The sequence below is a fragment of the Leopardus geoffroyi genome, chromosome C1, assembly GCF_018350155.1.
Source record: "Leopardus geoffroyi isolate Oge1 chromosome C1, O.geoffroyi_Oge1_pat1.0, whole genome shotgun sequence".
NCBI classification, from domain to species: Eukaryota; Metazoa; Chordata; class Mammalia; order Carnivora; family Felidae; genus Leopardus; species Leopardus geoffroyi.
This window is the reverse complement of record NC_059328.1, coordinates 187,127,038-187,144,388: the sequence shown is the minus strand read 5'-3', so window position 1 is coordinate 187,144,388 and position 17,351 is coordinate 187,127,038. Positions and strand designations below refer to the sequence as shown.

General features: G+C 38.8%; 1 protein-coding gene across 5 annotated transcripts; it reads right to left on the bottom strand.

Moving 5' to 3' along the window:
* Window positions 1-229: 229 nt before the first annotated feature.
* Window positions 230-16,271, bottom strand: BZW1 (basic leucine zipper and W2 domains 1). Of its 5 annotated transcripts, none has more exons than XM_045480678.1 (12): window positions 15,950-16,271; window positions 14,706-14,779; window positions 12,771-12,947; window positions 10,699-10,793; window positions 9,650-9,715; window positions 8,899-9,034; window positions 8,121-8,230; window positions 7,806-7,976; window positions 7,179-7,325; window positions 6,682-6,820; window positions 5,175-5,297; window positions 230-4,749 (listed from the first exon to the last, which is right to left on the bottom strand). In XM_045480678.1, the coding sequence occupies exons 2-12, from the start codon at window positions 14,767-14,769 to the stop codon at window positions 4,718-4,720; spliced, it is 1,260 nt and encodes a 419-aa protein (XP_045336634.1). In that variant the 5' UTR covers window positions 14,770-14,779; window positions 15,950-16,271; the 3' UTR covers window positions 230-4,717. The 5 variants fall into 5 exon arrangements, with proteins under 5 accessions (XP_045336634.1, XP_045336632.1, XP_045336633.1 ...); XM_045480676.1 differs by having other exon boundaries at window positions 15,987-16,271; XM_045480677.1 differs by having other exon boundaries at window positions 15,983-16,269.
* Between the last annotated feature and the right edge of the window lie 1,080 nt (window positions 16,272-17,351).

Genomic DNA, 17,351 nt, shown 5'->3' with positions numbered 1-17,351 from the left:
TGCAGTTTTTGAGCATTTGGAGAAGTTTGAAGTACATGTGAGCCAAACAACAGCCAAAGTGGTCCAGACAAAAAAAAAAAAAAAGAGGAATAGGCCTTTCAATGGTATTCAAAACGCCAGGGGGAAAACTGGAAGGACTAGGACAAGGACTGGAGCCAGAAGCAACTCCAGTGCTTATAGGTTATTAGCATACAACAACCAATGCAACAATAGTCATTGCTTCTCTAAGTTAACAAGGAATCTCATGAAATTTTATTCAACTTCAAGGGTACAGACAAGAAGCCAATTTCACAGTTAACACAAATAATGCAGCAATGGAATTACTGGTTTGGATGGCTGGACTGGAGGTGGTCCAACAACTATCTGTAGTATCAGCTATCCAGTTTTCTCCGCTCTTCAACTGTTTGCCATGCCGGGGTCCGTTACTCCTAACTAGAATGGAAATGAGGTGTATTTACAGAGAAAATATTCTTAAGATGCCAGAGAACACAAAACAGATTTTTGAAGTAATAGAGGCTGCAGTCTGTAATGGGTCACACAATAGGTTTACCTCTAAGTCAAGTGTTTAAGCACAGCCTTCGAAATTTTAACTAAAAAAGAAAAAAAAAAAAAGGTTTAAACTTTTTTCCCTTCAGTATTGTAAAATGGTCACACAGACCAGAAACTCCTGAAATGGAACAGCTCAACTGTATCTGATAACTTTGTAACACCCCAAATTCACTGTATACACTTAATGCATAGTTCCCAAGCCTGCACTAATACAACCATAAACATTCTGATCATAGTTTGAACAAGGTCTTGGTCCCTCTAGACAGTCTACAAAACAAAGGACTTGGCAGATTTTTTACTAGTGTTTCCTCTAGGGCACTACAAACAGTTGAGCTTTTAATTTATATAAGGTTTTTAAAAGTTACTAAATTGACAGTGACTGAGTGCATCTGTAAAGTATCCTCATCCTTTTTTCAATTATTGGGAGAGAGGAGACTATAATTCTAAAGAAAAAAATATAAATGCATGGAAATCAAAAAGGTTGGATTTGATATGGCTGCTAATTGCCCAGTTAAAACGGGGGGGGGGGGGGGGGGAGGGGGAAGTAGGGAAGGAAAGGGGGTTGGGAAACCTTTCTGATCCACACCAAGTTTTGTAGTTATGTATAACTGTATGGGTAAGACTGGGTTTAGGTCAGGGGTGCCTGGGTGGCCCAGTTGGTCAAGAGGCTGACTCTTCATTTTCAGGTCAGGTCATGATCTCACGGTTTGTGAGATTGAGCCCCATGTCAGGCTCAATGCGTAGACAATGTGGAGCCTGCTTGAGATACTCTCCCTCTCTCAAAATAAATAAAAATAAAACATTAAAAAAAAAAGATTGGGTTTAGCTCATATCCACTGCAATTCGTTTTTAAACAGAAGCCAATTATAAATTCATTATTTTGAAGTCAAAAGTACTTATCACATCTACTAGAGTCCACCTAAATAAAGCCCACTGAACAACCTATTATTTAATTATATTTTAAACCTTTAGGCCTCAGTAAGCTGATAAACAGAAACACTTTATATCAATACTAAAGGACTACTTACTACTTTACATAAAAAAATCATAGCAAGGCAATTTACCAGAACTCTCACAAATGCTTTACCTATTTTACATGGCACCTGTATATAGCATCTGAGGAAAATTTTTACAAAGGTCATTCAGTAGTCCAAGTAATACTGCACACTAAAATTTTGGCATCTGTTACACTTAAAGCCAATCAACAGTTCTGTCATTTCCTGAATCTCCTGTAGTTTCATCAGTAAAATTTCAATACCATTATCTAAGCATTATGCCTAGCAACTTTAATTATAAACTGCTACACAGGGTTTTAATTCATTTTTATAGATTAGAATTCCAAATGATTCTACTTATGATACAGTTACAATCAACAATCTGTTAAAATCTTCAAAACCAATGGGAAATGATTAAAATACTGCCTCAGGATATGGATACACATAAATATATATCTGCCAATGAAAATGTTTATCTTTAGGTCCCCTCCCTTTTAAAAAGATACATTAGGTCACAATAGGGGTGATACCACCCGAGAAGGGCTCCTCCCCAATCACCCTTATTCTTTTTCATGTACAACGCAGATACATCTCTTAGTCACACGCATTTCCTCTCCCCACCATCACTATGCTATGTCAAAATTTCCTGTGGCATTTTTGTTTTTGGAGTTTTTGTAAGAACAAACAAATATCTCTAGGATAATACTCCCAGAATAATTAAGAAACTTAGGATCAGCTCTAAACATTTAATTATGGCACTTAAAAGACGACTTATCCTTGGAAACTGACACCAAGTTAGGAAAATCAGCTAACATTATCCAATTATAATTACAAGTACAATTTTAACATCTAGATTAAGCAGTAAATATTTGAGGCCATAGGTGGGCATTGGCAGCCAAGTTCCAAAATTCCACTTATAATTCAAAATGAAAATCTGTAGTCTTTAGGAAGCATTCCCTTTCTTTATACTATCACAGGTGATTTATCCATTTACTATAACATTGTAGTAAGTAAATACTACTTTGTCATTATGAAGAAAAAAACTATGATCAGACAAAGATCATAATGTAGTTCTGGAAGACTACACACTCTTTCACTATACACAGTATATAATAAAATAGGGTACACTTTGTACGACAGTAACATGCAATGGTTTGGCTATAGAAATATTAATGTAGTTTCTGCTACACTGGAATTCTGTGTGGGTGTTACAGTTAGGGAATCATGGGATGAAAAGGATGATTATTAAATGCTTGCACAGTAGAGACGTTGTCTGAACGCATAACGTACAGCTATTCCTAGGTATAAACATGGAATACACCAAAAAAAAAAAAAAAAACAAAAAACTAAAGAAGACTGACCTATAACCTAGGCGTAAGGATGGACTTTATTATTTTTGAAAAAAAGTCTTTTGAGGACTACAAATTACAAAGTAAAAGCAGATCACTATGTAGAAACCTAGTGAATACATTTTGCCTGTGCATTAAAACTATCAAAGTTATTCCTTTAACAATTTCACCCCATTCATAATGGTATCAGTTATGTTCTTCATAAGGTCACTACACCTTTACTTCAAATTATATTACACATATTCCCTCAAGATGAACTTTTAAACACCGAATTCTTGGCTCCTAAGAACGGCACCTTTGAAAGGGGCAATTTCCATTCAGTCTGGTGGCATCATTCTAAGTTGGTTTCTTTTCCCAACAAAAAAAAAACCCTTTCAAAATGTTCACTTTATTAATATGAAGTCTCTCCACCAAAGTGGTGGTCATTTTTTGTTTTCTAATGACTACATATTTATATATATATTATATATATAACACATATATATATATAACATATATATAATATATATATGGGTAGCAGCAAGAAAAGAAAGATGGAAATTAAAAGGCAGCCACTGAAATAAATGGATCAATTGTATATAAGAGATATTTGGCTCATGGCAATTTAAAAAGATGGAAACTAGGGTATGTTAATAGCCAGATGCTTGAGTTATTTAAAAGGATGTCAAGAGAATGAAGTTGATCCAACATGATCAAGTGGGAATGTATGATCATTGCACTTCATTCTTTACAACAAATACTCTAAGGCAAGAGGAAATGAGTTACATTTAGAGTCTCAGAACATGCTGACCACTTAATATTTAACAACTTCCTGGGATTTGATAGTCACTTTCTTTACTCATACTATTTTTATTTTTTTTTAAAAAGTAATCTCTGCACCCAATGTGAGGCTCGAATCCATGGTGAGATTAAGATTCACATGCTCTCTTCTAACTGAGCCAGGTAGGCACTCACATTATTTTATGAGTCCCTTTCCTTTCAATCTAAGTGCATGACGAGTGTAAAATACTTTAAATGACAAGATTTTTCTAAGGTACATTTGAAAATGGCTGTATGAAAAGAATATCCATTGGTTTTGCCTGGAAAGATACAAACTGAATGCAAAAGTTTTTAATGAGAACAAGCTCAACTTTCTTCTTCCCACCACCTCTGTCATACACAATTTCCCAAACAACTCACTTTCAAGCTTGTTCTCCATGGCTTTACTAAAGAATAAAAACCAGAGAGCAAACAATTGAGCTCAAGGACGTCCAGGGTTAAAAATGCAAGAAAATACCAACATGCAAGCAACGGTCCAAATACTCAAGATTCATGTTAATGAATTCAATTACTGTATATGAGATTTTCATTGATGAGCAGGGCTTTGGGCATACCAAATTATCACACAAATCATTGCCTTTTGAGACTTTGGACACTTTTACAGTTTAATTTGCAAACAGAATTTTTATAACAAATTATTTTTAACCAAATCATATCTTGAAAACTGTTTATATAGAAAACCCAGGGAATAAAGTGAACTGTTCATTGTGGAAGGCCTTAAATTACATTATTACAGTAGAAAATACAGGAGGTAGAAGATAACTGAAAAGACTAATGCAACATTAGATTCAAATCTATAGCTCCTGTAGCTACTTAAAACATGGTTTTAGAAACTAAACCCAACATTTCCAGTAACCATAGAAACATTTAAAATAAAATTTGCCATGAAAGCCCTTATATCATGCTTGATATAGGGAGGTAGGAAGATGTAAGAACCAGGACACATGAGACATGACATTTTATCTACAACTCCTGTTTGCTTTACTGAGGGTGTAGTTTCAAAATTCAGTCACCTTCTTCAGCTTCAGACTCAGATTCTAGAAAAGGGGAAAAGATGCAGTCAAGCATTATATAATAAAAGAAAACAAAAGTCCCCATTTATAACTTTGAAGATTTTTAATATAATTAAGATATATTATTAATAATCCCCCACTTATGAGGATATTCACAAGCCTTCATTTATAAATCTCAAAATTCATGAATATTAAATAGTCTCAATCTTTTCAATTTTCCTCCTCAGAATGTCTAATGGCCACGCCATCAAAATACTTCAATATTTAAAGTCAAGCTCTCCCTACCTGCCTTAAAGTAAATGAGTATTTGCAGATCTGTCAGAAATGAATGAAAGTCTGTATTCAAGGTACAAAATGGTATATGAATAAAAAAAGGTGGCATATACAATGGCCACATTAAAATTAGTTCTCCGGCTTACCAAACAAACTGCACCAAGTAAAAGACTTACCTTCTTCGGCATTTTTGAGCCACTCTACAAACTTTTTCATTTGCTCAAGGAAGACACTTTTCCCCTTTGCAACATGAGCATCTTTATACCACTTCAGAATGGGCTCTTCACTCAGGACTTCAGCTAGAAAGAGAGTCATCATTACATCTGGGAGTTTTTCAGGCAGAGTCAGATGCCACGTAAGGTACAGATGTGTGCATGGTAAAAAATAGCCTACTGAAGTCAAGTAAAAACAATAATTGTATTCAGAACACTCAACTGGTTTCTTCAATTTTTAAAGAAAAATAGAAAAGATAAAATGAGAAACCTACATAAAGAAATGTTTTGTCAACTTCTTGCCAACATAGGAACCTACAGCTAGGAAAAACACTCACTAAACCAGTGACTTTCTCAACTGAAGGCAACTTTACACACCCCATCCCCGTGCTGGGACATCTGACAATGTTTAGAGACATTCTTGATTATTACACTGAGGAGAAATGCTACTCAATAGTCTATAAGGCACAGGATTGTTACGAACAAGAGTTAAATGGCACAAAATATCTGGAATACGAAGGTTGAGAAACCTTGTGATTAAGTAATCAGTGATACTTGATCAATAATTCATTAAACTCAGCAGGTTAAGCATCTGACTCTTGGTTTCAGCTCAGGTCATGATCTCATAGGTTCTGAGCTTAAGCTGATGGCGTGGAGCCTGCCTGGGATCCTCCCAGCTTGCATGTGTGTGCACACTCTCTCTCTCCCTTAAAAAAAAAAAAAAAAACAACAAAAAACACCAAAACCCAAAAAACAAAAAAAACAGGGGTGCCTGGGTGGCTCAGTCTGTTGAGTGTCCAACTTTGGCTCAGGTCATGACCTCAGTTTTTGAGTTCAAGCTGTGCATTTGGCTCACTGCTTTCAGCACAGAATCCACTTCAGATCCTCTGTTCCTCTATCTCTGCCTCTCGCCCGCTCACGAGCATGCTCTCAAAAACAGATGTTTAAAAACACCCAAACATTATTAACAACGATAGTAATCTACATATATTGCAATGGGCTCTCTCCCAACAAAGTCCTTATCTTTATCAACCACTTTAGATCAGTTTTCTGAAATAGGGATCACAGAAAAGGGAATAATAACTGAAATAGAAGGTTTCACCAGAGCATTTTGAACTGATCTTGAAGGACAAGATGGCTAATGGGGTAGAGTGAAGAAGGGAAGTCAACTTGTCATGGGCCAAAGACTACAGAGATGTGAAGAGTGTGTCTGGGGAAGAGAACTGGTAGAGAACAGGAGACAAAGTTTGAGGCCACACCAAGAAGGTTTTAGATTTTAACTTATTAATAAGGTTTAAAGATGTTTTGGATATTAATACACTAAAAAGCACCCAATTCAATTAGAGACAATTCAGTCCTATGATTAGAGTAAAATATTTTATGGAGCTAATGTTCAGACTCACTGAAATTATTAGAGGAGTATTTTAGGATTTTTATTAAATGTATTCACAAAATCCAAAATTTAAATTACCTTTATAAAAAAGCACCACTATTTTCTGGAAGGCTTTCATGAAATGAATGTTGTCATAGCAATACTCCTGAATCTTCAGTAACAGAGTCAGCTCAGACTGACCTTGAGTAGTAAAGGCAGCAAGTAGAGGGCTGTATTGCTTTTAAGGGGAAAAGAGAAAAAATGTAGTCACTTCTTACAATGACCAGCCATTTCAAAATTCCTAAAATACAGAACATAACAGATCTTTCAAAATCACTGTAAGTTATATTCTATGTAATGGAAACTTAAATTAAGCAGAAGGCTCTCTAAGCAACTAAGCCAACCAAGCTATACTGTCTGCACCAGGGATTCCGGACAACTGTCAATACAATGTTAATATTTTAGAGAATAAATAAGGAATGCTCATATTTTCCAATACTCCCTCAAAAGCAAACAACAAATTTCAGGCCAATGCTATTTTTAAACATGTATTTGTTTTTAAACCGTGAGCCAAAGAAAGGTGAAGTCAGACTTACCTTCAAGTGCTTGATGGCTTGCTCCGCTACAAGCTCCTCCTTTTTGTTCCATTCCACAGTGCTCATTACGCTGGACCAGACTATTCCAATGACAACGGGTTCTGGGATGTTGTTTTTTTTCATCTCCTCCTTGACATACAAAATTATCTGCAAAAAGAATCCCAATTTAGTAAATCAGTTTTGATATGTATACTCTACGCATCAATCTTAGATACATAAACATAAAAACATAAAAACACAACTGGCAATGGAACCACACGTGTACCACATATAATCAGAGAACTTTTAGAACTGGAAGGGATGGACCTCTAGTCCAAGCCTTAATTTACACACAGGCAAACCAGCTGGAAAAGGATGGAGATGGAAACATAAAACCTATTCACTGGCTTGAACCCTACAAAATCCCCAAGCCCTATAATTTCTGGGCACTAGTAAAGCATTAAATGTGAAAAAGGCTAATGAAAAGCCCCAGCACATAATTCAACAGCCACTAATTAAAACTCACTCTGGTGAAATGCCTTAAAGCTTCTCAAGTGAATAAAAAATCATAGAGATGGCTTATTTTTTCCAAAATTTTATTTAAGTTCTAGTTAGTTCGTAAAGATAGTTTAAACAAAAATATCTTACATCCTTAAATGGATCACCACGGGACATCTGTTCTTGAAGTTCTTTCTGGAGTTCCTTTCGAGCTCCTATGGTTTGTTGATTCCGAACATATTCTGAAAGTTCTTTCAAGCCTGCCTCAGTAAAATACTTCGTGAAGTGTTCAACACTTTGTTTATTGGCAGGAAAAAGTTCCTGAAAGGAGAATTTAATCTGGTCAAGTGGTCTTTAAATCGTATCAATAAAAAACCACTTCTTTTCACAGATTAGAAATGAGAAAGTTCCCTTGTTACACTTTAAGTGTTGGCAAGAAGGGGAAGAATGAAAAAAGTTACAAACCATCAGTCTGTTATCCATGCTGACTTTCCGAAGACTTGCAGCTACTGCATTGATGTCTTTTTCATTTATCCATGATTTAAAGAGCTTTACAGCAAAAGCTGCTGAAACCCCTGTAGAACAAAAGAGCTTACTTAGCAGAAACAAGTGGATTTCAACCATTCTATCTCCCCATTTCAACCACAGACTTACTCCCTTTATCCCCAAACTTCCCTCTGCCACTAAGCTGCTTACCATTTCACTCCAATTTCTCTATTGTCTCATTTGCTAGTTAGGTACTTTTAGTTATTAAACTGCTTTCTAATGTGTAAAATGAGTGTAACAGTTCTTACACTTGACAGGGCTGTTGTGGGAAATAGGGCACATTAAGCACTCAGTAGTCTAGTTTTAAAAAAGTTTTGTTTTTATTTTAACAGAATTATTTAACTATGAAAATTACATCAGGCAACTTATTTTCTTTTTGGCTTGACATTTTCCCTAAAGTCACTTTCTCTGACTTTCCCAAGTCTCCCAATTGGAATTAATCTTTCTGGGTTTCCCTGGCATTTCTCTTTTTAAGTTATAACCACATCTGGTATATACCTAAAGATAGCCAAAGGTATATATTAAATATCTAATGAGTTTTATTTTATTAAATTTAAAGATAGTTAAAAAACTTAAGATTACACAAATTAAATCTATGTAAGTTATATCCTAGTTTTTATATCAGTACATCTTTCATGCTCTTTGGTATCCTCACCTTCACACAACTAAAGACAATTCTTTACTAAAGGCTGATTACCTTCTTTAACCAAATTCTCATTATAAAGGCTATTAAGAATGGATGCATTAAGTGTTCCATTAGCCAGAAGAACACCAGTCAACATAGCCAGCTTGTTCCTCTCCGACTCTGAAAAACCCTTTAAGAACAGCAGCAGCTATAAAAGTGAATAGTTAAAGGTTAAAAGAGCAACTGTATTATATAAAGAGACATAGTAAAGCAACCTATACTGATTAAAAGTGTGGGCTCTGGGGTCTAACCATCCAAGTTTTAGTCTCAGTTATAGTAACATTAGCTGAGTGATCCTGAGCAAGTTACTTATCCGCTGTGCCTCAGTTTCCTCACATATATATATGTGGATAATAAAACTTGCCTCACAGGGTTTCTGTATTACATGACTTAATAATTAGAACAGGTTGAAACCTGATGTTACTATTAACATTACTACATTTTTTCATCTACCTATATACAGACTATCTAAGACTTTAATAGCGAGTATGCTAAATTTCTTTCTCAATCTGCTTAGCTCTGATCTTACTGTATCTTTTGAACAAACCCCATTTTGGTCTTTAGTTTTTTGCCACTTGTTTGGACACAAAGCTAGGAAACACTGTGTAGCAAATTAAACTAAATGATACACCCCCAAATCACATTTCAATGACAGTCTACCTAAATACCTAAAATCCTCTCAAATCTGTGGCAAAATTAAGATTTAATGTTCCCCTCTTTGACCCCAACCTTCTGTATCCACAAAGCATACTGTTGTTCATACCTTTTTTACCTCATCTTCAAAACCTTTCTCCAGGTATTTGTAGCGCCTGATTAACTTGTTAAAAACCTATGAAGAACAGTAATGAAATTTAATAACTTGATATCTACAGATGCAAGATTCCTAAAAGATCTGAGTTATCTCATAGTATCTTTAGAGCATCAAAGGGAAACTTCCACTGGATATAAGAATTTACAAGCTATTTAAAAAGCCCACTTGGGAAGAATCTGTCAACTCTCAAAACTTACAATATAACACTTTAATAGCCACCCACGATAGATTTTTATTGCCAGATATTAAAGCAAGGACTATTTATTGCTTAAATACAAGTCATTTACCCATCTGTAGGATTATTAACAGAATAAGATCAGAGAATATAGTTCTACTTTCCCAAAGACAGGTAACAAATTTCTAGGTTAGGAGCACTTGAATTCTTTGCTTACAATAACACAAACTATGTATGAAACCTTTGAATGAAATTTTGATTGGTAAGCTAATCTGCCTATTAACTCATTTAAAAAGTTACAGGCAGGGGCGCCTGGGTGGCTCAGTCGGTTAAGTGTCCGACTTCGGCTCAGGTCATGATCTCATGGTTCGTGGGTTCGAGCCCCGCGTCGGGCTCTGTGCTGACAGCTCAGAGCCTGGAGCCTGGTTCAGATTCTGTGTCTCCCTCTCTCTCTGCCCCTCCCCTGCTCATGCTCTGTCTCAAAAATAAACACTAAAAAAAATTAAAAATAAAATAAAATAAAATAAAAAGTTACAGGCAGAAATAATTGAATGAAATGACAAGGAAATGATTTTCCTTTTCAGTTTGAGGGTATTCCTTAAAAATGGATTAATTCCAAAGGGACAAACAGGAAAATAATTCAATCTTTTCTACTTTGTTTTCCTCAACACATTTGAAATTTCTAGTTCATTAATATTACACCAAAAAGTATCTCTAAATCTTCAGTTCAGATTCCTTCAACTTTCTATTTGCAACCTCTTAAAAGCAGACTACTCCTATTCAGACGGATAATAGCTAACTGAAATAAATATATAGTTTCATTTACCTGAGCAAATGCTTGCATGGTTTCTAGGTCTTCTTGTGCTGCGAACACACAGACATCTGTACGCATCATGTCATCTGCCAGTGTACCACCTGGGGCTAAGGTATATTTTACAAAAAATTTGCAGTGACCTTCATTTAAAATTAGTAATTATTTCAATCTTACTTTCTGGAAGGATTCTCATTAGAAAATAAAATAATACAAATTCTAAAAGATGATCTGAGAGCAAAGTCACTATCTCAAAAGCAACATGGTTGGTTGGTGAATAAAGTGAAACAACTTGAGAGAATAACCCCCTTCAGCAACCCAGTTAAACTCACTGCATTAACCATTCAACAGTACCAAATCTGTCACTCAAGTGGAGATGTTTTAAGTTGCTTTTGATAACGTAACTTTCCATACAGAAAACAACCCTTCAAGCTTCCTAAGAGGCTGGGCCATAAAAACTTACAAGTTAGTCTTTATCTTTCATATACATTTGTAAGTATTTATGGATAAAGTGAGTCTGATATACACTTTGAAATATGGGGGAGGGGGATGAAGTCAGGGGGAAGACTGTTAACAATTAAGTAGGGTAACAGCCAAGAAGTTCATTTTACTATTCTCTTTAGGATATATTTGAAAATTTCCTTAGTAAAGGTTTAGAAAGGACTTTAAGAGCAGATTTAGGGTTAGTATTGTAAGTAGAAAATAGGTATTTCTTACTACAAACTGCTAATATAATGGAATATATTAGAACATATGAACATTAAGTTCCTTGGTTCCACCACTGAGTAATTATTTGACTGCATGTAAGTTACTGAAGCCTTTTAAGCCTCCATTCTGCAGGCTTACAAATAAGAGTTCTGATTCTATCAGCTTGGCCCTGAGGATCAATACCATATCACTGTGAAAACATTTTGAAATGTCTTAAAGAGCTATGGAAATGAAATTATCATCATCATTTGAAGATATTTAACTAAATGGCACATTCTTTTAAGACATCCTGAGCTGGTGAGGGTGGAGGTGGAAGTTAGAGCAGTGCTGTGCAACAGAAACATAATGTGAGCCACATGATGTAATTTTATATCTTCTAGTAACTTCATTAAAAATATTAAAAACAGGGACACCTGGGTCACTCAGTTAAGTGCCCAACTTTTGATTCCGGCTCAGGTCATGATCTTGCAGTTTTAAGAACCCCACGTGTGTCAGGGCTCTCTGCTGGGCGTGGAGCCTACTTAAGAGTTCCTCAGAGGGTGCCTAGGGTGGCTCAGTCAGTTAAGCGTCCAACTCTTGATTTTGGCTCAGGTCATGATCTCACACTTCATGAGTTTGAGCCCCACACTGGGTTCTGTGCAGAGCCTGCTTGGGATTCTCTCACTCTGTGCCCCGCCCCCCAAAAGATAAATAAACATTAAGAAAACCTGTAAACTGTCTTAGTTATTCCTTATAAAAAAATGAGTTTCTCTGCCCCTCTCCCTGGCTCAGGCTCTTTCTCTCCCCCCCTCCCCCCCCCCCAAAAAAGGTGCAATTTTAATATACTCTAATCCAACATATCAAAAATATTGATTCTAACATTTAAGTATTCAAAATATTATTGACATGTCTTACATTCTTTTTTATATCAAGTCTTTAAAATTCAATGTATATTTGACACTTATAGGACATCTCAATTTAGATTAGCCACACTCTAAGTGATTGTGGCTAATGTACTGAAGAATGTAGGATTAGTCCTCAGGCATACAGAAGTAGTATTTCATAAGACTACATAAGAGGCTAAGATTTCTCCATTAATGGAGAGTGTTCAAACACAGTTTGGAAAAATTACTGATTGGGGATGTAGTAGGGATGTACATATCAGAAAAGTCATCTCCAAATGTTATGATTTTCTAACAGATTTCAACTATAAAGCTAGACAGAGCAAGATAATTTGCTAAACTACTATGACCTGGGGGCGGGGGGAATGGAAAAATCCTAAGAAAGTAAAAAAGCCAAAAACAAAGCCACCCCAATTTGACAGGTTTGTCAAATAGTCCATGTTCTGGATTCCACATAATCTCTATACATCACATTTCCCACAAAACCCAGACACTTACCCAGCATTCCGCCAGCCACCAGAATGTCAAAGAGTGTTTCTGCATATCGGCGGTAATCAAGTTTTGCTCCAGAAGCATCAAGAAACTTTGCTACTGCTTCCAAATCAGTACCAGTTTCAGTTAAGCCTTGAATAATACAGTCTTGAAACTGAGTAGGGTCAAACCTCTCTTTTTCATCTGGGGGGAAAACCCCACAACATTTAGTTTTAAAAGGCTTACCAAAATGCCATGAAACCACCACCTTATGAAAGTGTAACTACTGAATAAGTTAACCACATGTATCACAATCTCATTTATTTCAACACCTGAAAAAAACAAAACACAAAGCTTACCCAAGACCTGCAATGCAAGCAGACACAATAAAAGACTACACATATCCTCTGCAAATGCAAGGCATGACTGCCTAGTCACAAGAATTGCGTGGCTTTTCTCCTACTATTTTTTTCACACAAGTCTCATAAATGATGAGTTAAATGAGCTAGTGTGTTCCTACTGCCAGGAGGCAATTTCTACTCCAAATGCTCTCCTATTGCCTCTGGGCTCTTCTGAAATTTAGGACATCCTCTAAACTTCAGGTAAATTTTATTCTTGAGTGAAATTCTGTCTAAATGCTGGAGCTCTTGATTCTTTTCTTTAAATGCCCATAACACTTTATGTTTGTATGTTTGTTTTAAATCATTCATTTGGTACTTAACAGTGCTTTGGGGACATACCCAGCTTTGTTGACTTCCCTATCTAGGTTAGATGCTACCTTAATTTTCACACAGCCCTAGAGTGACCAACTCCTCCCTGTCTGCCCAAGACTTTGTGTTAGCACTGAAAAGCCTAGGTCCTGGGAACTGTCTTCAGTCCCAGGCAAACTGGGATGATTGTTCATGCTACCCAGGACCCCACCATGAGGAACTAGGAGGGCATGAGTTATCTTAATGTGGAACTGGGGAAGTGACACCTCTTCCTGATGCTAGTAACAATAAAATGACTTGGTATCACCACATCCTCAAGGGGATACAGACTTTTCCCTATTACTGCTGAATTGCTCAGTTTCCAACTCCTCTTCCTCCTCTTGAGAAAATTTATTTAGCAGGTTAAATCTAAAGAAATCTGGAAAGACTAAAATCACTGTTTAGTCTCCCCACTACAAGAGGACAGTCTATGATCAAGGATTACAAAAGATTATGTAATATATATCTCAAAGTGTCTGTTACCCAGGGTAGAAAAAAACAATTTATAACCTGTAGCTGACCCAGTTCTATTTCCTCAAAATCTCCTGTAAAATAAGGTCAATATGGCTTTTGAACAATAACACTGAAAAATCCTGGTGAAAGTATTAAGCCCAATACAAAATATATCTGAGACCACACCCCACTTAACTTTGTGTCACCAATAAGTGCTTTGCTACAGAATATTCACCTAACTACCCACTAATAGAGAGAAGCAGTTAACAGAATTCTAGTACTTGTCTGTGAGAAATATTTAATTTCAAAAGACATTACAGTGTGAACTCTGTATCATAATTAGCTTCCATGTGTAAAGTCTGGTTTTTCTCTCAGAAATCTTCACAAAGTTTGGGAAAAACCAGCAATAGTATTAGGAGCTCCCTTTCATAAATTAACTTTTCCCCTCAAGCAAGTCTGCTTAAATAAAATTTAGCTAGTGAAAATGCACTCCATACTTAAAAAAAAAAAAAAGGTACTTTATCCTCAAAATAAAAAGACCATTCACTATAGAGATATATATGTTGATACTAAAAACTAAAGGCTTAGAAAAGCAGTAAAAATAGTAAGGGTATATCTGAAATGGCAGTCAACTAGAAATTCAAGTTCCTTTCTGATATTTTTCTCTCAAAAGATTTACTATTAAGCAATTGCCTGGCAGAAAAACCAAGATATCAAAGTTGTTCTGGAAGTTTGGAGAGAGACTTTAAAACATATTTACCTCTTTTTCTGGTTTTAAAACGCTGGCCTGATAGCGTTGGCTTTTGCTGCTTTTGATTATTCATAAAAGACACCCTAAGAAAAGGAAAATAAAGCCTTAAAAATATCAGTGCCATAACATTTTGTTCTAAAAACAAAACATCAAACCTTGGTGTAGTCACAATATAAATCAAATATAACACTTTCAGCCTGGCAGTACCTGGGGCAAACACCAAGAATTAATGTAACTTCAAATCCTGCATTTCTCCCTACAAGAAACTCTGAAGATGTACGGTGAAGTACACTTTTAAAAGACCTTATAGCAGCACCATAGTGACTAGGGGCAAATCACCCATCATAAACATAATTGTTTGGTTTCCTCCTCGTTCCTCTTTGAATTCGCCTGCATATTCCACTACTTCTAAGCACCACAGAAGTCTAAGCGAGATTGCCACCATTGCCGCGAGGTATCCAAAACGTGTACGTCAATTTTCAGACACCGTCAAAGGGTGAATCCTTTCTACCGTGGGCCTATGAGCAGCACCACCCTATGAAGTTGTGCCCGTGACTGCAGCGGCCGCTTGCACCACTCCAGCCTGCAAAATGAACTGAGAGCCGGCCTAGCCTCCTTTGCCCCGTACCCTGCAATCCAAGTCTCCTCCCCGAGCACGTGTCTCTCTATCCACACCCTTCCTGTGTCTGCCGCTCGAACGAGATAACCCACCCCCCACCCAGAACCCCCTCGGCCCCTGCGGGGCGCCGCAGGGGCGAGCTCTCGGCCCGCAGCCCCTTCTTCACTGACCCCGTCGCCGGTGGTGGCGGCCGCCGCAACGAGCGGACCACAGGCGCCGAGGCGCTTCGCGCCGGGGGCCCCGCCGCCCCGTACATCCGCCCGCCCTCCAGCGAAAGCAGCGGTGGTGGAGGCGGCCGCAGAGGTGGTGGCTGCTCCCCCGCCCCTCCCGCCAGAACCCCCCACGCGTACATCACCCAACAGAGGCCGCAGCGGCTTTGTTACCCAGGCCAGGCAAGGCCGCTGGGGGGAGGGGGGTCCCTCGGTCTCTGGCGCCGCAGCGCACCCCCGGGCCCCACGTCCCGGTCCGGGCCGCAGACCCTCGACCTCCCTGCTGAGGTGGCGGCAGTGGCCCTCGAATCCAGGCCCCGGATCCGGCCTGGCCTCAGGCGGCGGCTCAGACCCATTCAAGCCGGGCCACACCAGACCTGCCGGCCCCCACCCCCCTGCCCTGTCTGGCGACTGAGGGCCACAACCTCGTCCCGGGACAGGCGAGCGTCGCGCCTCACCGACTTTAAGGCGAAGAGAAAAGAGCCAGAAATCCCCGATGTGGCAGCAACTGCGGCGGTGTCTCCTCTGCGACCGGAACTAACGCGAGGAGGAGGGAAGAGGTGTCACCCCCGCCCCGGCCGGCCTCCTATCGCGAGATTTCTTCCTCAAGCGTCCTCCCCGCGTCCCCCCTAGACGAGGCCTTGAGACTCCGCCTTTTCCATTCCTTGGGATTCGGGGTGGGAAAGTAGGAAAGGACAGGGAGAAGGGTTTTCAAGTCTTCTTTGTTCCTTTATTAGGTTCAAGGTTTTGCGGAAACTTATCCTATCCTAGCCTGTCTTTCTTCCTTCTCTGCCCCTTGCGGCCTCGTAGCACACGGAGGGGTTAGAAGAACAAATACCCCGCCCCCCATCCCCGCCAATCCTGAAGAATTTGGATACGGCCGCCCGGAGTCCCTCCCAGTAGACCCCCCCCCCCCCGCCGGAAGTCGAAGCCTGAGTACTTGGTGCACTCGGGCCCTTTCTAGGGCGGTGGCTGAGCTTGGCCAAGGGTCCTTAGCTGACCTCCGCTCCCGTTGGGGTTGGTAGAACTCGCTCAGGCTAGTCCGAAGCGGGGCGACTTTGCTTTGCGGTGCTGCTGGCTGGCTGGGGTCGTGCACTGCCTCTCTTAGGAGGTTGGGAGATCCAGATGGAAGGTTCAGAAGAAAATTCTGCCCTCCAACTGTGGCCGCTACTCCTTGCAGCGGTCTTTTGTCGTTTTCTCCTGAGTGTGGTCCTTGCGGGGACCTGGAGAGCCTCAGAATCCCTTGGAGGACTTTTTAAAACACAGATTGCTGGGTCTAACCCGCACAATTATGTAGATCTGTTGTAGGACTCAAAAATGTGCTTTTCTAACAAGTTCCCTCTGATGCTGATGATGCTGGTCTAGGGACTACACTTTTGAGAACCACTGAATTAGAGGATGTATCATCAGAGAGTTGAGGGACAAGGTAACGCGTGTGAAAAGCACTGTGGGCATTAAAACTGCAGAGATGCACAATGTCTCCAAGATCTAGCCTCATGTTTTTATTCCGTTTGTATCTTAGTTTGTTTGCCTCTCCATTGTTATTATCCTTCTACCAAAAAATCCCACCCAAACCCTAAAAACAGGGTCTGTTGCTACAGTCATCTTCCCTGCACTCTGTTTCTCTCCCTTATCAAACATTTTTGGTAAATCAGTTTATATTAGTTGATTTATTTAACTCTCTGACCTTTGCTGCCTTCCCCTCTCAACATCGTGGACAATTACTCTCTCAGAGTTCTTCCTCAGAAATATTGCCAAATCCAGTGATCCTCATGTTCCTTTCCTCCTCTGAGCATTTAGAACATTACCCATCTCCTTAAAAACTTC